The sequence below is a fragment of the Microcaecilia unicolor genome, chromosome 8, assembly GCF_901765095.1.
Source record: "Microcaecilia unicolor chromosome 8, aMicUni1.1, whole genome shotgun sequence".
Taxonomy (NCBI): Eukaryota; Metazoa; Chordata; class Amphibia; order Gymnophiona; family Siphonopidae; genus Microcaecilia; species Microcaecilia unicolor.
The window spans coordinates 163,935,960-163,962,276 of NC_044038.1; the positions used below are offsets into that span (position 1 = coordinate 163,935,960).

Below are 26,317 nucleotides of genomic sequence, written 5' to 3' on the forward strand. Positions count from 1 at the left end.
GAGGCCCAGCGCCGCGGCCTGCACGGCCCAGTGTAAAGCTATTTTAGAAACTCCCTGCTCTCAGGCACACATGGTGGAGCTGAACAGGTTTTGCGCAGTACACACCCCGGCTTAAAGAATCTTGATCCTGCTTTACTCGAGCTTTCCCTGTAACCACCCTGTTCTTCGTCGTTCTATACGTTTTTCACCGCAGGATGTCATATTTTTTTCCCCCATTTGAACATGTTCTCTCTTTATACCGGGTGTCTGCGCCGTCTGGACTCGCAGAAAAAAAAATCCGAGAGACTTGATTGTAGATTACAGCGGTGCTTGTTTTCCAAGCACGTTTACTAACATTTTAGTAGAATAGCAGCAGCTTGGAAGCGGGACAATTTTAAATACTGGAAATAGGTTTACAGAAATATAAATATAACTCGCTCTTTGATACCAGAGTGTTCTGCATAGGCGTGTGTTTTCCTTTGACATATTAGATTAAAACTTAGATTTGTCAAAGCCCCTATTTAAAAAGATTTGTCAAAGCCCCTATTAAAAAAAAAAATTCATCTGTTCATACTTTTGAATCATTTTTTTCTTTGAAAAAGCAGAGAGATGGTCGCCAAAACTGTGGAAAATAAGTATAAAAGCTAGTGCTGTCCTGTAAACCTATTTTTTTACATATTGAATGTGCACCCAACAGGTGGAATATTTTATAGCATTTTTAAGGTTTTGAAATATCTCCTAATTTGACCCCTTTATCTTATAAGATGTATTTGATTTCTGCTGGATGTTAATGTACCAATACAGCTATTTTTTTTAGCTTTGATTTTGGTGTATAGGGTTATTAAAGCATTATTATTTGTCAACATTGTGACATGAAAAATCACATTAAAATCTAGAACAAAAGAAATTCAAGAGATTTACACTTAAGAACATAAGAGTAGCCAGACCAATGGTTCATCAAGCCCAGCATCCTGTTTCCAACCGTGGCCAAGCCAGGTCACAAATACCTGGCAGAAACTCAAATCGTGGCATCACTCCATGCTACCAATCCCAGGGTAAGCTGTTACTTCCCCATGTCTGTCTCAATAGCAGACTATGGACTTTTTCTCCAGGATCTTGTCCAAATCTTTTTTAAACCCAGATACACTAACTGCTGTTAACTACATTCTCTGACAAAGCGTTCCAGAGCTTAACTGTTTGAGTGAAAAAATATTTTCTCCTATTTGTTTTAAAAGTATTTCCATGAAACTTCCTTGAGTGTCCCCTACCTAGTCTTTGTACTTTTGGAATGAGTAAACAAAAAATTGATTTACTTCTCATTCTACACAGGATTTTGTAGACCTCAATCATATCTTCCTCTCTCCCGTCTCTTTTCCAAGCTGAAGAACCATAACTTGTAATTTTGGTCACTCTTTTTTGGACCTTTTCTAATTCCAATATATTTTTTTTGAGATACAGCAACCCACTGAACGCAGTATTCAAGGTGAGGTTGCACCATGGCGCGAATACAGAGGCATTATAGTATTTTTGGTCTTACCATCCCTTTCCTAGTAATTTCTAGCATTCTGTTTGCTTTTTTTCACCGCCACATATTGAGCAGAAGATTTCAGTGTATTATCTACAATGAGGCATATTTTCAAAGCACTTTGGGAGGCTAAGTTCCATAGGTTTCTATGGAACTTTGGGAGGCTAAGTGCTTTGAAAATGAGCTTGAATGACACCTAGATCTTTTTCTTGGGTGCTGACCTCCAAGGTGGACCCTAGCATCAGTTAACTGTGATTTGGCTTATTCTTTCCAATGTGCATCACTTTGCATTTGTTCACCTTAAATTTCGTCTGCCATTTGGAGGCCCAGTCTTCCAATTTCCTAGTGTCTTCCTGTAATATTTCAGTCTGCAAATGATTTAACAACCTTGAGTAGTTTTGCATCATCTGCAAATTTAATTGTCTCGCTTGTTCCAATTTCCATATTTATAAATGTTAAATAGCACCAGTTCAGTACATTTTCCTGTGGCACTCCACCATTCAACCTCCGCCATTGAGAGAAATGACTATTGTAACGCTACCCTCTCTGTTTTGTCCAATAACTAATTCCTAATCCACACCAGAACATTGTATCCTATCCCATGACTCTTTTTTTTTTTTTTCAGGAGTACGAGAAAATTTATCAAACGCTTTCTGAAAAATCTAGATACACTACATCAACTGGCTCACCTTTATCCACATGTTTGTTCACGCCTTCAAAGAAATGAAGTAAATTGGGGAGGCAAGACTTCCCTCTGCTGAACCCATGCTGACTCTGTCCTATTAAACCGTGTTTGTCTGTGTTCTGTAATTTTATTCTTTATAATAGTTTCCGCTATTTTGCCCGGCACTGATGTCGGGCTTACCGGTCTGTAATTTCACAGATCACCCCTAGAATCCTTTTTAAAATCAGTATCACATTGGCCACCCTCCAATCTTCAGGTAGTTCGGACGATTTTGACAGGTTACATATTACTAACAGCAGATCAGCAATTCCATTTTTGATTTGGATGTATGCCATCCGGTCCAGGTTACTTACTACTCTTTAATTTGTCGATTTGGCTGGATAAATTTTTCAGGTTCACTGAGATTTTTTTTTTCAGTTTCTCTGCATCATCCTTGAAAATCATTTCCTGTACAGGCAGATTTCTTACATCATCTTCTGTAAAAACCGAAGCAAAGAAATCATTGTTTCTCCGCTATGGCCTTGTCCTCCATGAGTGCCACCTTTGCTCCTTTGTGATCTAACGGTCCCGCAGATTCCCTTGCAGGATTTCTGCTTCTGATATATACCTGAAAAAATTGTTACTGTGAGTTTTAGCCTGTGAGGCAAGTTTCTCTTATTCTTTTTTTAGCTTTCTTTATTAATTCTTTGTATCTGACTTGCCAGTGTTTGTTGCTTCTTTTTTTTCTTCATTTGGGTCCCTTTTTCCATTCTTTGAAGTACATTCTTTGGCTGTGATAGCCACTTTCACTTCACCTTTTAACCATGCTGACTGTCGTTTCCTCTTCTTTCCACCTTTGCAAATACATGGATTGCATCTTGTCTGGGCTTACGAGATAATTTTGACTAATGTCAATGCCTGATTTAGTGTCCTAACTGTTGCAGCTGATTCTTTTAGCTTTGTTTTAACCATTTTTCTAATTTCATTATAGTCCTTTTGAAAATTAAATGCATCTACAGTAGATTTCCTTTGTGGGTTCGTCCCAGGTAGTAGCTCAAACTCGATCATGCTATTAGCCCTGTTGCCCAGGGGACCCAACACCACCACCTCTTGGCACTATGCCCTGCATACCACCAAGGATCAGATCCAAAATGGTTCCCCCTCTCGTTGGTTCCTCGACCAGTTGATCTAAGAAGCAGTTGTTTATTACATCTAGAAATTTTATCTCCCTGGCACTCCCTGATGTATTGGGGTAATTGAAGTCACCAATTATTGTAGCGTTGCCCAATTTGCCAACTTTCCTAATTTCTGTAAACATTTCTTCATCTGTTTGTCTTCGTTCTGTCCTGGCAGACGGTAGTACAGCCCTACAAGAATACTCCTTTCCTTCACACATGGAATTTCTATCCATAATAATTCCACGCTGCTATCTGTTTCATGTGGGATGTTTAATTTATTTGACTCCATTCCTTCTTTAACATATAGCGCAACTTCCCTCCAATTTGATCCTTTCAGTTATTGTGATATAATTTGTAGCCTGTTCCCATTGATTGTCCTCTTTCCACCAAGTCTCTGAGATGCCTACTATATCTACCTCATTTAGTGCTATATACTCTTAACTCTCCCATCTTATTTTTTAGGCTTCTAGTATTCTTTTTTTTTTTTTTTTTTCTCTCCCTTGGATCTACAAACTGCTTAGAAGTTGACATATGCATCCTTTATCCAGCACTTTTATTAAGCACATCTGCCTTGCTTTTAGCATTGTTGAAACATCTCTATACTTGGATTCTCTAAATGTCCTGTGTCAATAGTATCCTTCAAGAATACTCTACACTGAACCATGCACTCCTGGGTGACTGTTGCCCCCCCCCCCCCCCCCCCCCCAATTCTAGTTTAAAAGCTGCTCTTTTTTTTTTTTTTTTTTATAATTTAAATTAGTTCCAGCAGCCTGGCTCCATACCGGTCAAGGTGGAGCGCATCCTTTCGGAACAGTCTCTTCCTTTCCCAGAATATTGTCCAGGTCCTAACATCTAAATCCATTATTATCCCTGCACCTTCGTCTGAACCATACATTGAGACTTCAGAGCTCTGCCTTTTGGGTCCTGTGCGTGGAACGGGAAACATTTCTGAAAATGCTACCCTGTAGGATCTGAACATCCTCTTTCTGCCTAAGAGCTTTAAACTTGGCTTCCAGAACCGTACCAAGACAACCGGCTCCTCCCCAGCACTTTCTAAGATCTAGGTGGCGCGTGAGGTCAGACACCTTCACACCAGGCAGGCACTACTTTCTTACAAATTCCTTGTAATTGTATTAATGAAAATGTACTTTATATTAGACTTGTCTGAAAGATGTATAGGACTTTTTTTAATCAACAAATCTTCCAATGGCACCTTTTTACTATAGAAATTAAACCAACTCTATCAATTCACAAGCCATGAAAACTTTGAAGATGTGAGAATTGCCCACCTACCTTGTCATAGGTTTAACAGATATTAATTTTATAGAAAATGTATTTTCAATTAAATTATATGAATAAATATATACTGTAGCATGTACCCATCTTTAAATTTCAAGTGTATATTTTGTGGGAGGGTTAATCATCCTGTCAGGGTCCAAACAATTGTCCTGTATGAGGGTAAGGTACTAGAATGTTAATCTTTATTATACAGACACTTGATCTCCAACAATAAAAACAGTAAGGGATGACCCTTTCATTGTGACTTAAACCTTAAATTTGCTTTCAGCAAAAAGCAGAGTTGCTTAGCTAATAATATTGACCAGAGTATGCTGCTTTTAAATAGGTAATACAACTTTTACGTTTTGAATTTTAGTTGGATACATCAACACTAGTATTTAATTTTCTCGGTCTGCAAAAAGGACACGTTCACTAAAGGACTGATTTTTACCCACAACCTTTGGATCTTGGGGGGGGGGGGGGGATGGGGGTGGCATTTTAAGGTGATTATTGAAAGGTGATATCTGAATAAACTGTTCTGAAGAAAAAGACAAAGGATTTTAGCCCAAATATAAGTATATTGTATGTTCAGAAGGCACCAGATATATAATGCTCACCTCAGGTCAGTCTCATAAATGCTGATTAATCCAAATTCATCTACACTTGTTTTTGCTAGTCTTTGCCCCAGAGGCTTGTGGAAGCAATTCAGACATGTTTTAAAACTTGAGTTACGTAAAACTAGGAAAACCTTGTTCTCCCCAGAAAGTTTTGCCAGCTGAGTAGGGGTGGGAAGCATTTTGCAGTATTATAAAATTTTCTGTTGTTAGCTTGGGCGGTCAGTAAAATCAGATGGGTGGAGCACACATTCAGAAGGTCCTGAGAAGGACACTGCACTGTATCCAGTTGATTCCACAAAAATTGTACCTACCTTCTGTTTAAAACAATTGTTAAATGTCTCCAAGCAAAAGCATTCTTTAATGTCTAGTTCTTCCCCCCCCCCCCCACACCCCCACCAGATAGTATGTTCCTTGCCATTTATAAACCACTTAGGGTGGGCCCAGTTTTTACAGGGCCTAATGTGACCACATTTTGTCATATATTACTCACACCTATGTGCTATCCACATTCATCATATATACAACTTAACATTTTTTTTATTTTAATGACTTTACCCGATGATGTGACCTTGCTGCAATCTAAAATTCTAACTTCTATTAAGATAGATTTTGGACCTGCGGTACCGCCAGTAATTCATTTGCATAATGGTCTGACTATTGATCACTCTTAATATTGGGTTTCATATTACATTTTTCTCTTTAATGTTTGAAGCCCAAATTAACAATTTATATAAGAAATACTTTTTTAAAGTTAAAACAGTTGACACTTAATCTTAATTTTATGAAAGCCAGTTTGCAGTATTCAGGCTTCAGTTTATCTCAGCTGGATTATTCCAATTGGATTATATGCTGAGATTTCAGATTCTCTTATGAAAAACTACAGCTTTTACAGAATACTGCAGTTAGATTGATTTTTCAGAAAAAGAGGTTCGCGCGTGCTTTCCCCTCTATTGATTGTTTTCTGTTGACTTTCTGTTCAAGTCCGAGTGGCTTTTAAAATGGCTTGCTTTGTGTTTAAAAGTTTTCTAGGGCCAGATCTCGGCTAATGGCACTTCCCTCAGATTTAAATGTCAGATCATTTTATGATTTTTTTTTAAGTCCAAGAATTTTATTGGTTTTAGAAAAAGACAAACAATTTATCAATCAATAACATCAACTGTAACACAGAATTCAAACGAGAGAGAGAAAAAAAAGTTACCTAAAGTTATAAGATTTCAGATAATTATCCATAATTAGCAGTAAAACATCTCACCCGTTGTCTACAACAGAGGTTTCAAATTTATGAATCTGTAAAATTGAATGCCACCAAAAAGTAGGATTGAGATTAGAATTATCTTTCCAATGCATAAGAACCAGTTTTAGCACAGCAACCGCTGAAATGTTTTTTTTTTCTAATTTTAAGGTCTGATAAAATGTTGGAATTAGTCATTTTCCGACAAAGCTGTTGAGACCTGGAATAATGTCATTTATTCTTTTTGTAAATGTCTCAAGACATACTTTTTCAAAAACTTTTGAAGAAATGCTAAATTCTGTTTTGGATTTTTGTTTTCAAATTTTTAATGATTTTATTATATACCACTTTCTCCTTGAACAAGGGTCCAGAGAGCAGTTTACAAGTGCTAGATTAGAGTTTATATCCATGTACATGCAATAGGAATCTATAAACTTACAGGATTTTATTAAGATGAGCTTATTAATGGTTCTAATGCTAGTTGCAAGATTCGTAGGCAAAAATGCTTTTCTCAGATTCTTCTACCCATGACCTGTTGATGCTAGGCATGAATGGTCGTAGCCAATTGTTCATAAAAGGATTTGGGAGCAATGCTCGAGAAAAGTATTTAAGCCTTTCTTCCTCTTTTTATACCTCAAACTATATTACCTGTGTTGTATAGGGCAAGCAGAGCGAAGATGATATAGGGAGAAGGGTGAGTATGAGTGTATTTTTGGCTAGTGCAATTGCATGTTAGGTTTTATTCCCCATTGAGTTCTGAATTCTTTTCTTGGGGGCAATATTTCCAAACGGATTAGTTTTGCACATACCATGACAGTTAACTGCTAATGCTGTCTTCTATAAGGAAAACTTCAAAACTCTATACCCCAGTAAAATAGCTTGAATAGAAAGTTTTCTGAATTATACTTGGAGAAAAATAATTTTGAAGAGTACAAAATATGTATAGCAAATTTCACTTTATGTGCACTGTTTACCTCGTGGAGTATAGGGAGAATTGGAATTAGAGTAAGAAAATACAAAGAACATAACTCTGGGACAAAATTACTGCTCGAAAACTGGGTCTATCTAGGTCTCAAAGCTTATTTAGTGATTTTTGAAGTTTCAGCAAGTTGTCTTTTGACAAGGCCCCAGTACATGTACTTGTACTAAATACCCTGTCTAGAAGTTGTTACCTCATTGTGAAGATTTACTGGTTTTCTTTTTTCATATTAGTTCAGTATTTTAGTTCTTGGATTTATTTCAACAACTCATCATACCATTGCTACTCTGGCCTCCAACCTTTTCATGTAAAGGGCTGCAAAGTGGACTGGAGAGCTCTGGGGGCCACCAAAAGATTTTAGGCTTACACATGTAAATTTAAGAACAAAAGCATTGCCCTACTGGGACAGACCAAAAGTTTATAAAGCCCAATATCCTGTTTCCAGCAGTGGCCAATGCATGTCACAAGTACCTGGCAAGATCCCAGAACAGGAAAACAGATTTTATGCTGCTTACCCTAGAAATAAGCAGTGGATTTTCCTAATAATGGCTTATGGACTTTTAGGACGTTATCCAAACTTTTTTTTTTTAAACCCTTCTAAGCTAACTGCTTTTACCACATTTTCTGGCAACAAATTCCAGAGTTTAATTACATGTTTTAAATGTACTACTTACTATTCATTGCATGCCCTTAGTCTTAGTATTTTTGGAAAGAGTAAATAAGTGATTCACATCTACTATTATTTTACAGACCTTTATCATATCTCCCCTCAGCCGTCTCATTTCCAAGTTGAAGAGCCCTAGCCACTTTAGCCTTTCCTCATATTTACGTGTACTATGTCACAATCTATATCCCTTTCAAGACTGGTCTTTTCAGAAGTCTAAGATCAGGCTTGGTCTGGTTTTGTTGGAATCCTGGGCTTCTGAATTTGTTAGAAGACTAAATTTCTTGTGGTAACCAACCACATATAATTTACTATTGTTGTGTCATGCCCCCTAGATTTTGTGCTTAGGGTACTGGGGGTATTTGACAGTTTCCATAGTAGTGAAAAAAAAATCCTTCAGGATGCTGAGGAGAATCAGATCCTATTTCTTGCCAGACATCTTTAGAGTGCTAGTTCAATCCTTGGTTTTAACTCTGTTCGATTACTGTAATTCCATCTATGCTGGATATAAGGAGGGTGTCCTAAAAAGGCTACAAATGGCCCAAAGTACTGCAGCTAGGCTTGTCCTCAAGGTATCATGTTTTGAAAAAGCCAATCCATTGTTATGCAAGCTGCACTGGTTGCCCATTAAAGCCAGGATTATTTTTAAATTTTGCATTTCTTTTTCAAATATTGTATGGCATGACACCAGATTATATGCAGCCTTTAACTATAACTGTTCTCCTACACAATATAACCTCTGGTTCTAGGGACTAACTTAGACTTCATCTTCTAGATTGTAAGAGAGTATATTATGTCTGTTTACTCTGCTGACTTTAGATACCAGGGTGCAAGTAGTGTCCACAGGAGGCACAGTGGTCCATCAGTTGCCTGGAGACTCAGGCCAGCTGTTTGGCTCTCAGGCATTTTCTTCCAAGCCTGGTGAGATAGGCAGTCCAGGTAATGCAATAGCTGTGGCTTACATCAATGAGTAGGAAGGGACCAGGAGTGTGGTGGGGGCCCGGGAAGCAGCATGGCTTTGTCAGTGAGCAATAGACAAGCTATCTGCCCTCTCTACTCGCATTGCAAGCTCAGAATAAGTAGGCAGCTTCTTCAGTTCTTTGGGTCTGGGGATGGGGGAATGGAAGCTGAGCCCAGAAGTGTTCAGTCTCCATTGTGAATCGTTGAGGGACTCCTGGTTTAAATCTGGTCTCAAGACAAAATGTGCAGTGTGAGTTATTCTTCAGCTGTAAGGAGGAGCTCTTCATCTGTAAGGGGGAATCTGGGGCCATGAATCGACACCTTGCTACAAAAGTGTGCATTGAGCCCATATGTGTTTCTCCCTTAGCCTCTGGTGATTCTTGTGACACTGGATTTAAGCATTCATGGTATGTGGATCTCCAGTGTCTACTGGTGGGCTCCCCTCTTCCTCCACTGAGGGAGCTGGAGCTTCTCTTGTAGAGTTTCATCATGATGGAGGTCCCAGCTCCCTTCTTGATTATGGTTTGGTCCTTTGAAAGGAGTCAACAGACATCCAAAGGTTTAAATGCCCAGCATTCACTTCTATGGCTTACATGCAAGTATGAAAACTTTTTGACTTGGTTTGAGACGGACTGCGCCGTGGAAGGCACCTAAGCCCACTATTTTGGTCTTTCTAGAGCAGAATTTCTTTTTAACTTCTTGAGAGTTCAGCAGATGACTCTGTCATGTTTTGAGAGGAATGTTTAGATTTCCTCCTTGGCAGCCCACCCCAATGTAGTCGGACATCTCGCAAGAAGCTGACATCTTTAATCTCCCATGAGGGTTGCTATTCCCCAGTGGGACCTTAATTTGGTTCTCAAAGTCTTGAGGGGACCTTCCTTTGAGCCTTTGAATCATGGTACCCTGAAGGATCATACTCTGAAAGCGATATTTGTCTAGTGGTGGTCTGTTGGGCCAGACAAGTTTTTTGAGTTGTAGGCTTTGTCCTGTAGGAATCCTTACCTCTTCATTTTGGAGCATTTGGCTACGGTCAGGACAGTTCCATCCTCTTTATTTTTTTAATTTTTTTTTATTTTGCTGAAGGTGGCTTTTCCCCTTTCCATATTGATCATGAAATGTTTTTGCCAGACTTCAAGCAGAGCAATCGATTTGACTCCTTCAAAGTCCATAAGTTAGATGTGAGGAGGGTGTTAATTCACTAATTGAAGGTGACAAATCCCTTTTGCAGGTCCACCAGGCATTGTCCTGTTTCAAGAGCCATGCAAAGGGGAAGTGGCCCCCATAGCATATTGACTAAAGCTGGCCATTGAAGCAGCCTACATAGTGAGGCACAAGGTTGTTTTCAGAAGGGCTTTGATCTCCTTCAACCTAGGTGTAGGCAGCATCCTGGGTGGAGGCTTGGGCCATACTTTTGGAAGATATCTGCTGTGTGGCACATGGTCATCACATTGAGGTTTTTTCTTTTAATCATTGGCTCCTCTTTCCAAGTCTAGGGGTTTAGTTTTCATCTCCCTGCCCCAGTGGCCACCCCTTCCAGCCCTACTACCTTTTTTGGGCTCCCAAACCAGATATTCTTCCATTGTTCTCTTCAGGCTGCTTTCTGGCCCAGATGTTTTACTTCTCCCTGGACCTGGATCCTTTTGCAAAGTTTCAAATGTCTTACCTGGTGTAAACTTTTTTAGGCCTGCACTCCCTGGTAGATTTTCTTTTATCACAATGCTGCTACAGCTATTGGTTCCTTGTTGTTTTTTCTTCCGCTTTACTGACTACAGTTATTTCTCATTTGGATAAAAACGTAGAGGGGGGTGAGAAGAAGTAAACTGAGACTTTAGTTACTCTTGTTTCCTTTCTTTTCCTTGCTTTTGGAATATTCTGTATGGCTGCATTCTTTGACGAGTTACACTTGCTGGTTATAAAGTGAAACTTACTACCTTAATTTTTAAAACAGGTTGAATCATTTATTTTGGACCAAGAAGATTTGGACAACCCAGTACTTAAAACAGCATCTGAATTATTCTTATCAAGTGCTGCAGAAGGAGCAGACTTAAGAACAGTTGATCCAGAGACACAAGCAAGACTTGAAGCCTTGCTAGAAGCAGCAGGTACTCTTTTTGCTGTAAAATTCTTAACTTTCAAAATATGTAAATGTTTGCTTTTCAGATTGTATTCATGGATTTTTGAGGCATCAGTGGCTTTTAGTGTTGTATCTTCTCCTCTATATGTGTGTGTATTAGGTTAGAAAATGTATAAATTCTCTGCCTGGGCAGCAGAGCATTTGTAAATGGACTTAAAAAATCAAATATTTTAGTGGAATGAAATTAGTCAGATGCTAGCTGTGGCTGTCATGTGCTTGCTTCAGGGAATCTGTAATCTAGAATTAGAGTTTGGCCGCTGAGATTTAATGCTAAAAAATAAAAATTGGATTGTGCATTTGGGCTGTAGAAATGCAAAGGAGCTGTATTGTATAGGGGGACAAAGAGTGGGATTTAGGGGTTTGACTGCATCTGATAAGTAGAAAACATGATGTCCAAAAGCTAGAAGGATACTTGGACGCATAGGAAGAATAGCCAGCAGGAAAAAAAGATATTAGTGCCTCTATACAAGTGTCTAGTGAGACTGCATTTTAGACTCTGTACTAGACTGTGCACAATTATGGGTACTCCCTTGAAAAAGATACAAATGGGTTGGAGTTGTCCAGAGGGCAGCTACTGAAGTGGTCTATGGCCTTAGTCATAGAGTTTATGGCACTGTTCTTTTAATGCAAGGCCTGCAAGTCGGGGGTGGACCTCAATCCGCCTCCTATCGACTCCCAGGCCACTCTGACTGCCCTGCATATTATCTTGACATACCAATGACATCTCAAAACCCACCTGCTTCTAAAAGCAGGAATGATCCTTGATTGACCCCCAGCAGTGCATGCAAATGCAGTGCCAGGAGTCGGATAATGCTGAAGGCAGAGGCAGTCTGCCAGATAAGTCAATGTCTGATGCATTGCCTTATTTGGCATACTGACACCCAGTGGTGTACTGGAATGGTGTCAGGCATTGCAACTTTGAAAGATGGCGCTGGAGACTGGAGTGATCAGGCATGGAGAAGGGTGTCTGATGAGGGAGGGAGAAAGTCTGAACCTGGTAGAGTGGGAAGAAGAGGAGAAGGGTTGGTATGGGGGCGGGGGAATTTGAGAGAGAAAAAGATTTACGGGAATGAATGTCAGCACATTTCGGTCGATGTTGTGGCCCTGTGTGGGAAGATATTCATCTGCAAGTTTGAATCCGAACTAGCTCCAACTTTTAGCGAAAGCCACTGGCACACGGGGACATCTGTATTAAAATTAGGTATACTTTGGAGGAAAGGTGGGGAGAGAGAGATACTATAGGGACAAATACCTCCATGGCATAAATGCACAGTAGGTGGGCCTTTTTCAGTTGAAAGGAAGCTCTCTAAAATGAGGGGACATAGGATGAAGGTGAAAAGGGGTAGACTTGGGAGTAATGCAAGGAAATACTACTTTACAGAAATGATGGTGGATATGTGGAATGGCCTCCCAATGAAGTTGGTGGAAACTAAGACTATATATGAATTCAGGAACACATGGGACAAGCAGAGGATCTCTAAAGATTAGTGGATGCTATGGATGGGCAGCCTGAACAGGCCATCTACTTCATGTTGTTTCTACTGTGTGTTGCTGTTTTTGAATTCTCATAGAAACATGTCAGGAGATCAGCCAAATGGCCCATCCAGCAACCACCCTCTCCTTCTTTCCCTAAGAGATCCCATGTGCCCATCTTAAATTCAGACACAATCCTTGTCTCCTCTACTGGGAGGCAATTCCATGCACCCACCACCTTTTCCGTGAAAAAGTATTCACCACCCTATCCGTGATACTGCAGTTTGTGTCCACACTGATCACTCTGTAAAGGTTTTTATGAAATTCAGAAGAGTGCCGAAGAATAAATCTGAGACATAACTGAGCAATGCAGAATGTTTCTGCAAAGTGAAGAAAAGCTATCAGATAAGTATCTCTAGATACTCATGGGCTGATGATAAGAAACCCCGTTCTGCTCCAAACTGTGCTCTAAAAATAGCGCCAGAACAGTGCAGGGCTATAACGCCCTGTGATCAAAGCTAATAGCATGCAAATTTATGTTCTGTTAGCTCTGATCATAGGGGTACTTCTGTGAGAGGATTGTGCCTTGGCTTTCACCCAAGGCACAATCCTCCTGCAGAAGTTCTTTTGGCAGGACTGGGCTGTCAAAAATCTGAACCTGTCAAACCTAATGGCCCCCCCCCCCCCCCCCCCCCCAAAAAAAAAAAACCAAACAAACAAGACCTGGTAGTCCAGTGGACTTCCAGACCCCCCCCCCCCCCCCCCCCCCCAAAGCACAAAAACCCCCCTCTTTACACCCCCAGCGGCCTACCTCTCCATAGTGGTGGCAGTAGTTGGAGGAAGGGGAGGGACTGGTACTCCCTTCTTCCTCTACGGGGGCCTTCCCAAAATGGTGGCGTCCCGCCCTGCCTTGTGTTTGCTGGGTGGGGCTTAACTTCCATATATGTTAAGCCCTGCCTGGCACATCCCAGGATGCACCAGGCAGGATGGAATACTGCCATTTTGGGAAGGTGCCCGAATAGGAGGGAGGGAGGGGAGTGCTAGTCCCTCCCTCTGCCTACCACCACTACAGAGAGTTAGGCGCTGGGGGTGGAGGGGGGCAGATAGAGGTCCCACTGGACCACCAGGGTTTTTGTTCTTTAGGGTGGGGGGCCAGGTCTTTTTTTTGGGGTGGGAGGGCAGGCTTAGGTTCAACAGGTCTGGGAGAAAATACCAGACCTGCCATACCTCTTCAGTGGGTCTGGTCTTCCACATTCCTTGCTAGCAAACCCTAACGCCAGCTCAGAGCTGGCGTAATGTTTGCAGCAGTAGTAACACCCTTGTTTGGCATGCTGCCCCAACTGATCATGAGGTATGAAAGCGGGAGACCCTTGTTTGCATGCATTTGCATGCAATTAGCGTTCAGAGCCGGCAAGCGCATTATTACATGTGCTCACCGGCTCTGATCATCGGGCGGGAGCAAACAGACGCTAGTATGGCGCCATTGGCCTCTAGCACCCGTGTTTGCTTCTGATCGGCCCATCAGTGATTTTTGCATGGCTTGAATTTTGAACAGTCCTACCTGAAAATGTGTTCCGAAAGTGGTCTTGTAGTGCAAAAGTTTAACAGTGTTTACTGTTTTATGAGCAGTTTGTTTCAACACTGCATATGTGACACACACACTATTGGCCAATTAGAAGTTGAAGGTTAAGAAAATGATTATATGCCACGGAAGTAATGCTCCTTCCATTACATCCCAAGCATTAATCCAGACTTGTGGGCTATACCCATCTACCAGCAGGTGGAGATAGACAATACTGGCAGAGAGCAGATGCACAGTAGCCTTTTAAGGCAGATATCCGCCACACTCTTATCTCCAGCAAGCAGGTAGAGTTATCCTGTGCAGCTGTGTGACCTTATACTGGTGACTTGCTTCTGGTTTACTAAATTGGGCCAGCTGAGCTGGGGATTGAAGTTCTACTGCTAAGCAATTTTGGGTGCAAACCTGGTGGTGTCAAGTCCCTCCCTCGCCACATTCTGCTGCCTCCTTAACTGTGGAGGGGGGAGGGGAGAAGCTCTTGCCATACCAACACCTATGTTCAATGGGTAAGTTGTTTTTGACGTATTAGTCACTTAGGGCTAGGACATATGGAGACTTTTTCGACTTCAGTGGGGAACAGCAAGTGAGTACTGGTAGTTTTTCCTCTACGGCGGCCAAGTCAGCAAAACACTGTTGACAGTGTGTTGGAGCTACTGAACAGCGTTGGGTAAGTGTACTAAGTGTTCACAAGTTTGCATGGGTCAGGATTTTACCGCTACTGATGCTTTGTCAGGCCCAAGTGCGCAGTATGAAGGGTAGTAATGGGAGGAAGTTTGGTGAGCTCTGCTTGCACGGGTTCTGACCATGCTCACACAGATGAAATTCCTGTGGCACCATCGGGCTCTTCCCAGCCCATTTCTACTCCTACTGTCTTCTCCCAATGTTTAGCAATGGTACAAGGAGCCAAGAGAACCCTATTTTCACCTGAGTTTTTATTGCATCAAGCCAACTTGAAGCTTCAGTCTGCTAGTGACAGTTCTCCCTCGGCTTCCCTCAGAGGAGGTATCTCTTCTAAGAAAAGGAGACTAGATCAAGTGAGGGATCTAGTTGAGCTGTCTGTAGCTTCTGACTGTCATGACATTGCCCTGTCAGTGGCCTCTAATCATTTCTTATCTGGAGCTTGTATAGAGGGAGATGTGGCCTTTTCTGAAGGGGATGATCTACAGTAGCCAAGCTTTCACAAGGAGGACTTTACTGTGCTTATCACTAAGGCTGTAGAAATTTTGAATATCTCCTCTCCTTCAGCTCGGTCACATCCATCTTCTATTACTATTATGTTAGCGACAAAGAAGCCTCTCAAACCCTCCATATAGATGAAACTATGCAGGAACTAATTTCAGCACAGTGGGACACGCCAGATTAAAGTCTAAAGGTGTGTTAGGCTATGTCTAGTCTTTCTCCCCTATCCTCTCAGATGAAATGGGTCTAAACTACTTAGAGTAGATGCCCTGATCATGGTGATCACTAAAATTCTGGTAGAAGGGGGTACCACTCGGATGTCCATGATCACAGTGGAGTATTTCTTAAAGCTCAACTTTGAGGTAGTTGCCCTCTGTCTGTAAGCTACTATTTGCGGTTACTACAACTTCAAATCATTTTTGTAGTGCTACTAGATGTACACAGCGCTATACACTTGAACATGAAGCAACAGTCCCTGTTTGACAGAGCTGACCACCTAATTAGGATAGACACTGGACAAATAAGAGAATTACTAAGGTGGGGATGGTAAAGCAGACATTGGTACTGAACAAATGAATAGGAGTTAGTAGTTAAAAGCAGCATCAAAAAGGTGGGATTTTAGCCCAGTTTTGAAGACAGCCAGAGATGGAACTTGCGGTAGTGGTTCAGGAAGTTTATTCCAGGCATATGGTGCAGCAAGATAAAAGGAACAGAGTCTGGAGTTAGCAGTGGAGGAGAAGGGTACAGATAAGAGATTTAGCCAATGGGAGGAGTGTACGGAGAGATGAGCGTAGAGAGGTACCGAGGAACTGCAGAGTGAATGCACTTGTAAGTCAGTAAGAAGAGTTTGAACTGTATGCGGAAATGGATATGGAGCCAACGAAGTGACTTGAGGAAACGGATAATATGAGCATAGCAACACTGGCAGAATATGTCGTGCAGCAGAATTTTGAACAAATTGGAGAGGGCATAGTGGGAGACCTGTGAGAAGCAAGTTGCAATAGTCTGAGAGGAGATAAGGGTTTTGGTAGTGTGCTCAGAAAGGAAAGAAATTTTACTGATATTATGTAGAGAGAAATGACCAGGTTTTTAGCAGTCTGATGAATATGTGCAGAGAAAGAGAGTCAGATGATCCGAAGGTTACGAGCTGATGAGACGGGAAAGATGAAAATGTTATTCAAAGAGACAGAGAATGGGGAAGAGGAGAGGTTGGTTTATGGGGAAAGATAAGAAGTTCAGTCTTGGTCATGTTTAGTTTCAGATGGCAGTGAGACATCAGGCAGCAATGTCAGATAGGTAGGCCAATACTTGGGCCTGGATTCCTGCTGGAATTTCTGATGTGGAGAGGTAGATCTTGCAGTTATCAGCATATAGGTGCTACTGAAAACCATGGGATGAGATCAGAGCACTAAGGGAAGAAGTATAGATGGAGAAAAGATGTCTCAAGACAGAGCCATGAGGTACACCAACTGGTAGGATAGAAGTGGAGGAGGATCCACCAGTGTATTCACTAAAAGTGTGATAGGAGAGATGAGGAGAAAACCAGGAAAGGAGAGCCCTGAAATCCAAGTGAGGACAGCATATCAAGGAGTAGGTGGTGATCAACAGTGTCAAAACCAGCAGATTGAGAAGGATGAGAATAGAGATCTTTGGATCTGGCTAAGAACAGGTCATTGGAGAGTTTAGCAAGTGCTGTTTCAGATGAATGAAGAGGGTGAAAGCCAGATTGAATTGGCTCAAGAAAAGCTTGAGATGAAAAAGTCAAGACAACGGTGGTGAACAGCACGTTCAAGTATCTTGGATAAGAAAGGGAGATGGGGTGATAGCTGGAAGGACAGGTAGGTCCGATAAAGGTTTTTAGAGGAGTGGTGTAACTACGGCATGTTTGAAGGCATCAGGAACAGGTCCAATGTAAAGTGACAGATTGAGGATATAAACAGGTAGTAGGTGAGAGAGTGTTAAGTGGATGGGTGAGATGCTTATGTGGTTAGAGCATGTCTTTCCTGGTTACAGCACTTTCCTCTTCAGTGGAGTGAATGTTTAGTTTTCTTCCCTGGAATTGGATATTTCATATCTAGCGGATTTATTAAATAACTGCTCAGAGCATCTGCTAAGCAGATGCCTTTAGCAGTTTCAGCAAGACAGTGGTTATAGCTCAGATTGTAGGCAGCTGATGTGCAATTTAAGTACAGGTTAGCAACACCAAAGCTCTCCTTTTTGGAGTAGATTATTGTTTGGAGAGGACTTTGGAAAAATTGGTTAAGGATCTGTGTGATTTTAAGACTAGGTATTTGAGGACAGGTCTAAAGGCCCTTTAGGTCTTCTCAGTTTCTTCTGATTTTGGGAGGCCAAGCTGTTGCATAATGCCTGAGTGCTACCCCTAACGGCCATTTCAGGATGGAGACTCTGCAATCTCTCAAGCTCTGTTCAGTCCACAGAATTTTAGATCTCGGAAACTTACTGCCACTTTGCTGTTTGGTAGCTTCATCAGTGTTTTCTGTTTGTTCCCCCCCCCCCCCCCCCCCCTTCGGGCTCACTACCAATTCAGAGCAATGCCCTTCAAACTCTCCATAGTACCAAGGACTTTCTCCAAGGTAATGGTGGTAGCCTTTTTCAGGCGGCAAGGTATTTGAGTCCATCCTTACAAGGACTGGTTAATCAGAGCAAATCATCAGGAAAGCTTTCAGGTCTCCTCCAGAGTGGTAGATCATCTTAGCTCCCTAGGCTAGGTAGTCAACATGGTCAAGAAACAGCTCACTCCCACTGAATCTCTGGAGTTATCTGGGTGTCCTCTTCAACACCAAGGAGAGGAAGATTCTCCCCATCATCTCAAGTCAAGATTCGATCTTGGATACAGGCCCTCCTTCGTTTTCAGCTCCCATGCATATGGGTTTATGTTCAAGCATTGGGGACCCTGGCTTCCACCTTGGAGATCCTTCCTTTGGCCAAAATGCAGGCCACACTAGTTGTCAGTGCTTTCTCGCTAGTCTCCAGTTCTTGGAAAAATTAGTGTTAGTCTCCTTGGTCACTTCATGTGAGGCGCAGTTTGCAGTGATGGTTTTCTCTGGCCAATCTTCAGAACATAAGAATAGCCATAGGATCATTCCATGTAAAGTGGTCTGATTTCAGAGAAGTGCCCTGCTCGACAATCACAGATTTCGATGAAATTTTCTGTGAACATTCATACATGTCCCCAATGAACATTGGTAAAGTTTTACGTTTGCCGATGCAATACTTGCTGAGATATAGCAATCTGTTTGACCCCATACTGCAGCCTTCTATGGTATGACTCCGAGATTTCGGCAACTTTGAGACACTGTTGAGAGAAACAAAACTTGGCCATCTTGTACAACTTTTTGCGCTCTATTAAAATAATAAAAAAATCTTCATGAGCGATTTCCATGAAGAACACTTGGAGCAAACTTGGTCTGGAAAATTTGCGGCATGAAAAAATTGTAAAGTTTGGCTTTTTATATCTCTGGAATTAAAGGTGTGATAAACGTGAAACTTTGCATACAACAACTTAACAACACAAGGTTTTCGAATATAAAATTTCATTCTCCTAATATTTTCCATTAGTTCATAAATTGAGTGTAAAGTTGATGATTTTTGCAAAAACGCCAAAAATAGGGTATTTTTAGCCCACTTTTACAAAAAAAAAAAAAAAAAAAAAAGACTTTCTGGAAACTCTTTAATCATTTTCATTAGAGCATGTTTCAAACCCCTTAAAGTAGGGTTGGTTTTTCATCGCTGGCATATAAGGCCCTAGAAATAGGGACAAAGTTGAGGACGTTGCTATCGCATGCTGCTATCGCAACATCACATGCATTCAATTATTTTTGTTTTATATAGACGTTATTAGTACCTAAATTGCGTTGGTCCATGGTGACAGTCACTACCAGTTCAGGAACTTGAACCAGTAACCCCATCGCCATATGGGTCGCGCCCGATAGCTGTGCAATACCAGCCACGGGTGGGTTTCTTGGATGAGGATCCCAAGCTTCTAGTTTGGTTTCTTCATCAAGGTTCCAAAGCCTTGTGTGGGTATCTGTCCGGTTCCCAAGCCGACGATTGGGCAGCTTATCCTAGGTTCCTAAGCCTAAAGTGGGTATCTTAAATGGTTCCAAGCCGAAGTCCGTAATCTTTGTATGAACTGCCAAATTCCAACGATTGCTTATTTATTACTGAATTTAAGAACCACTTTCTTTAGTGTCACTTCTGGGAATTGATACTGGCGGCCTGACAACGTAACTGATGGCGCTGGAAGCACACAAATAAGATGTTGTGCTGGAACCCAACAAACATATTTTCTTTCAGGCCAATAAAATGAATGAGCTGGGCCTGGTGGATGCATAAATGTTACCAATGCATTATTTTGTTCGCTGGAAATTTCTACAGCGTTGCCTACCCACCACTTATTGTCATAAATGGAGGCAACATACCAACCAGGCAATAGTTTGGCCAATTTTAAATTAGGATCGACGATATTGGAAATTTTGGCCACAAAGTTAATCATGTCATTTGAAACTTTGCTGACAGAAATCGAATTAGAATCAACTGGAACAAACTGGTGATATGTCTTGTGCCAGCTATTGTGCAGTTACCTTTCCATCTTTCTTCTTGCAGCATCCTGTTCTTCAGTCGGAACATACATATATTTAATTCCATTAATGTTTTTGTCACAAAAGTTAAACAGATCTATTGGTTGTCAGTATTTGGTCGGTTAATGGTCGCTGGAGGCTGGCTCGAGCAGCCAAACGTTTAGTCGTGCCACCAACTCATCACATGGTGACTTGCCATGACTCGTGCCAAAAAAAGTTCCATTCGGCCTCAATTTCAAAATCATTCTTGTGATTGCACAAATTGACGAAATTTTTGTAATTTTTGTATTGTGCTGCTGAACCGTCACTAAAGTAGTATATTCTTGTAATCTTCGTTTTATTTGTCAAAAACTCAATCAACTTCCGAATGAACATGTGCACGGAAACCGTATCGTGTTGCATATGATCAGAAATTATGCAGCAGTTGACAATTTGCAGCACGCCATCTTTATTGATATAATAAGCGACGAATGGATGCACTGTGCATTGTGAATTCTCCCAGTGAAAGCCTTGAGCAGCGTCTTGGACAACAAATGAGTAATTGTGCGCAAAATCCATCAGTACGATAAGTTCGGTTTCTTTTAGGCCAGCTTTTAATGACTTCAAATATTCACTTTGATGTTTTGAAATGAAGTGGTGGCCAGTCAGTTTCCAAATTTTGCTAGCGAGTTTTTCAATAAAGTTGTCAACAGTGAGAACATGTTTCGAGCGTTTCACGGTCAGTATGAACCCATTGTCAGTGCCTCTTCACCAGGACAGTTTTGGCATCGCTGCAACATACAATCTTTGGCGTCCAGATCGCAAACTGCCTTTCCCATGAGCATCTTGTAGTCTTCTTTAATGTTGGCACCTTGTAGCATATGCTTAACATTCTGATGGATGGTGCAGACACAGACGGATTGTGTGCCTGAGGCACCGACAGTAACACACCACTTTGGTCTGAGCTCACAGAATTTGAAAAAACAATTTCAGCACCATATTTGTTTCGATATGCTACATACAGTTCTTTCAGATTGCACAGTAGCAACCGCTTTTGTTTTTGAACCTTGATGCCATCAAGCCGAACAGAAACAATCTTTTTTACCAGGGCACATCCTGCTAAATTCATCATCCTCGTAGAAATCTCGAACTTTGTCGGCGATTGCCTTTGGTAGCAGTTTGCCAACTTTTGCATCTGGTAGTGCACATACGCCTCTCTCTTGCTTTAATTTTTGCGCTGTTTTAACCATACGTTCTGAAATGCTAAACACTTTTTTCGTCACTGGTATTGACCAACTCTTTGGGGCCAAAGTCAGTAATTGAATTTTCATGGATCTATTGGATATTTTAATTTTCGTTTTCACATCTTCGATTAGGTCAGTGTAATCTTGGCATGACAGGCATTCCTTAGCAGCCGACTTGCTAGTTTGTCCAATATCTTCGGCTGATACTGCAGCGGCTACTATTATTTTTTCTGCTACCACTTTCTTCACGCGTTCAATTTTTCATTACACATATCCAGTTTTATCCCTACTGGCCAACCTCCGAATTTTTAATGGAGAAGTCCCCAAATCAGTCAAACTTTGATCAAGAGTATCTGAAATGTCCATATCGTAATTTTCTGATGACGATGTCTCTGCCTTGCTTTCGACCGTAGAAACATATTTGGCTTTACACTTAGAGCACAATTTTTGGCCCGGCTTCACATTTGTTTTCAATTTTTTCAAATCATCGGACATGGCTAGATCGACTTTCAACAGTCCATGTTTAACTGTGATTTTGTTTGTCGAATGGGTTGCAGCATGACTTTTGCTTCATTTCATACTTTTCCAAATACATATCTTTGTGATGCAGGCAGATTTGGTCATCGTCTGTGAACTCAACCTCCGATCGTCGAGTAATGAGCATTTTTTTTATTGGCGGACAAGCTGTGCACATAATGCAGCCCAATTTCTTTAGAATAAAATGAACCATGGTGGCAAGTTGATGACACTTTTTTCCAACAACGCAAATGGGATATGTAAAAATTTCCTTGTTTATGCAGAGTATTATATCAAGCCAAATCATTTCAGTTTTTTGATCCTAAACAGAGGAGTTTTTAGTTTCAAACGAGGGTGTGAATGTAGTAGGATTACCAGACCATACTGTATGATATGCTTAGGGAAGGTTTACTTGGTAACAACAACCCCACTGTAAAAACTTTGTCCTTTTTTTTTTCTTCCTGTTCTCTTCTTGGATCCTATTACTTTATATTTCTGGTCGAAAGTAGAGTGTAAACATTTCAATTGTAATAGATATTAGAGATATTGTAATCTTCTCTTATGAGTTAAATTTGGATGAAAATTATAAATAAAATATAAAAAAAAAACGCAAATGGGTAAAGTGGGATTGTCAGTTGACTCTTTGACATTCATTTTTTGAATATTAAGCAAAATCGCAATAATTAATATGAAGTGTATTAAATTAATGCGAATCTGAAAAAGAGAAGTTATAAAGATTCTTATGTTATGACAGAAACATACAACTACACCTGCACAGTACAGAATCCTATAGCCGAAACATGCTAATGCGCGGCATCAATAAGGTACTTACAGAATATTAACCAATGTCGTCAGTGTAGAAGCACCGCTAGTAGACTAACAGATTTATATAGCATACAAAAATATGAATTATACACTTTAAACTTCAGCAGAAATGGAAAGAAAATGACACAATATAGAAAAATGCATGTTGGAAGTATATGGCGTTGCGATAGCAACGTCCTCAACTTTGTCCCTATTTCTAGGGCCTTATATGCCAGCGATGAAAAACCAACCCTACTTTTTTAAGGGGTTTGAAACATGCTCTTTCTAATGAAAATGATTAAAAAGAGTTTCCAGAAGGTCGTCTTTTTTTTTTTTTTTTGTAAAAGTGGGCTAAAAATACCCTATTTTTGGCGTTTTTGCAAAAATCAACTTTACACTCAGTTTGTGAACTAATGGAAAATATTAGGAGAATGAAATTTTATATTCGCGAAAACCTTGTGTTAAGTTGTTGTGTGCAAAGTTTCACGTTTATCACACCTTTAATTCCAGAGATATAAAAAGCCAAACGTTACAATTTTTTTGTGCTGCAAATTTTTCAGACCAAGTTTGCTCCAACTTTTCTTCATGGAAATCGCTCATGAAGATTTTTTTATTTTGTTTAATAGAGCGCAAAATGTTGTACAAGATGGCCAAGTTTTGTTTCTCTCAACAAAATATTGCCGGAGATAGTGTCTCAAAGTTGCCGAAATCTCGGAGTCATACCATAGAAGGTTGCAGTATGGGGTTAAACAGATTACTATATCTCAGCAAGTATTGTATCGGCGAATGTAAAACGTTACCAATGTTCATTGGGAACATGTATAAATGTTCACAGAAAATTTCATCGAAATCAGTGATGGTCACGCAGGGACCACTTGACATGGAATGACCTCATATTGGAAGAGACCAATGGTCCATCTAGCCTAATATCCTGCTTCCAAGAGTGGCCAATCCAGGTGACATGTACCTGGTAGAAACTCCAATTAGTAGCAGCGTTCCATGCTACCAATCCCAGGGCAGACAGAAGGGGCTTCTTGTAGCATCACCGGAGTAGATGTTGGACAGTTCAGATGCAGGCTGGAGGGCTCGCTGTCTTCATCTAATGGCTCAGGGTTGCTGGTCAGTGACGGAAGCCTCTTGGTCAGTAAACCATCTGGATCTCTGAGCAATTGGAAAGTGTTGCTTTCCTTTCAGCAGGTTCTGAAGGGAAGCCAGTGAGGATTCTGTATGACAGCAGTGGTCTATCAACTGGCAAGGGGACACAGGGCTCATCTAGCCATGGAGGCTGTTGTCTTATTGCAGTGGGTGGAGATTCATGTTCTTATTTTGGCAGCTCATATCGCTGGAGAATGGAGTACTCATGCAGATTTCCTCAGCAGAAATGCTCTGGATTCAGGAAAGTAGAAATTCTCATTTGAAAGCATTCCAGCTCATAACTTCAAGGTGTGTGTGTGTGGGGGGGGGGGGGGGGGGGGGGGGGGGGGGGGGGGGGGTTCTAATCCTGGACCTCATGGCAACCAAATACAGTGCTCATGTTCGCCAGTTCTACAGTCACTATGTGAACACTGAGTCGGAGGGTCTAGGTTCTCTGATTCAGAGGTGACCGACCATCAGTCTTTGTTTTTCCTCTGTGACCAATGGTGAGCAGAGTATTTAGTATATCGCTCATTACCTGGACCCAGTAGTAATTGTGACTCTGTATTGGCCCAGAAGACCCTTGTACACAGACTTGATTTGGCTTCAGATAATGGTTTGTTCGACTTCCGCCTCAGGTTGCTTATCTGAGTCCCATAACAATGGAAGATCCCTCCCCCTTTGGTCTTATGGCCTGGCTCTTGAAACGTCAAGGTTAAGAAGAAAAGGTTATTCAGAGGAGGTGACTTAATTTCTGACAGCTTGCGCACATGCTTTGTGCTGATATGAGGGAAGATTTTGCTGACAACTGAGTGTGCCTACAAGACCTGGACACAACCTACTCAGCTCCACACAGACCCTTAGGTATTCAGTTCTCCATTATGGTAGACTTAATTTTAATGTTGGATAAAATTCCATTACTGCCTATATCTGATGATTCATATTAACTATGACTGCACTGGGTGTTGGCTGGTTCATACAGCAACACATGAAAAGGGTCTATATTGATTTGATATTTACACCATCTCATTTTTTGTCATTGTTTCTCCTTTATCGGTGGATCCAGTAACCTGGTTTCATCACTTTACCTGCAGAAGTAATTTTTCTTTGGAGTATTGTTTCCTCAATCACCGTAGAGAGGAGGGAGTTTGGGTTCGCATTCATGAACTGGTTGATACTCAGGTTTTTGCAATTCATGGGTTTGTAAGGAAGGTGGATTAGAGGGAAAGGATGTTAAGACATGACTCGAGTATACCACTTCTTCTCCTGTTACCTCATCCCTTATTCTCCACACAGAACCCTACATTCCTCTCACTCTAATCTTAGTCCCATCTCTTCAACAAGTATGCTTTGAGACTATTCGTTCTAAAATCTTTAGTATTGTAGGCCCCTCTTTGGAATGCTTGCCTTCCTCACTTAAATTTGACTCCCCACACTGATTTTTGCTCTGCTCTCAAAACTTTTTATTTAAAGACACCTATTGCCCCTGATTCCAGTAACCACCTGTCTACTTTATTGCAGATTTTACTTGATCACAGCTACAATGGGTTCTGCAGAGACTTCATATTGCAGCTTTACTGTTTTTTCTGTATGTATGCTATACTGTTTTCCTCTTTCCTTTAATGACATGGAGTTCCACTTTTCCTCTTCACTTTATTCTCTATTCTCTATCTTTTTTACTTTTATGTATAATTAGATTTTATGCATAGATTTTTATCTTTTGTATTGTAAACTGCTCTGAAGTCCCCCAGCTGAGGGCGGTAGATCAAATTTTTTAATGAAACTTGTCTATGAATCCAATTGACATTTTTAGGTGTTATGATCTACTTTTAGTCAAATGGCACTCTAGTTTTTATTGTCTTTGAAAGAGAAGGTATTACCAGACTAAATGGTGAAGACTAAATGGTGAATAAAGAGAAGAAAAATTACAAAATGATCCTGTTTGTTGCCTGTGTGTACTGTTTTAACAATTAAACATTGTTTCCATACCCACAGAAGACTCATCTCATAGCAGATCTACAGTTTTTGGACTACTTTGATAAGAATACAAGATATCTACTATAAAATAAACATACCAAATATTACTCAAAACTGCTTAAAAAAAAAAGCACATTTAAAAACTACTAATAAAATGCCAAATGATGTAAATGGTGGTAGTTATTCTTTTTATTTATTGGTTTTAATCTATAAAGTTGAATGGTACCAAAAAAATCCTCTTAAACTGTTCAATCATTTACACTAATATTTTCTTCAAATAGTACATCAGACTATAAATGACGACCACTGCAGATGAACCAGACAGTAAAGTAAAACTCTGATCAGCTTGTTGATTTAAAACCATGTGGAACAAGTATTGAACTTTAAAAATAAACTGAAGTTCATCAATGATGTTCTCTCCCAGATGGTCTAGAAGAGAACACTGCACCACACTAAACTAGAATAGGACACACCAGAAATCTTCCAAAGAGCATTGCTTCTTGACGTTGTTCTACAAGTAGTTTCTCTGAGAGCAGCTTTGAAATCCTGTTCTCAATTTTTAGTCTGGCATTTTAGTTTTTTCCACACATAAATTGCCTGGAGAAATTGCTAAGTAGACCAC

The 26,317-nt window shown here is 40.7% G+C and overlaps 1 protein-coding gene across 1 annotated transcript in view; it reads left to right on the forward strand.

The window, feature by feature from the left end:
* LOC115476533 (ankyrin repeat and KH domain-containing protein 1-like) overlaps positions 1-26,317 on the forward strand; it is a 321,971-nt gene that overhangs the window by 872 nt on the left and 294,782 nt on the right. The window contains 1 exon segment of the mRNA XM_030212956.1: positions 11,024-11,177. Coding sequence (XP_030068816.1) covers positions 11,024-11,177 — 154 coding nt within the window.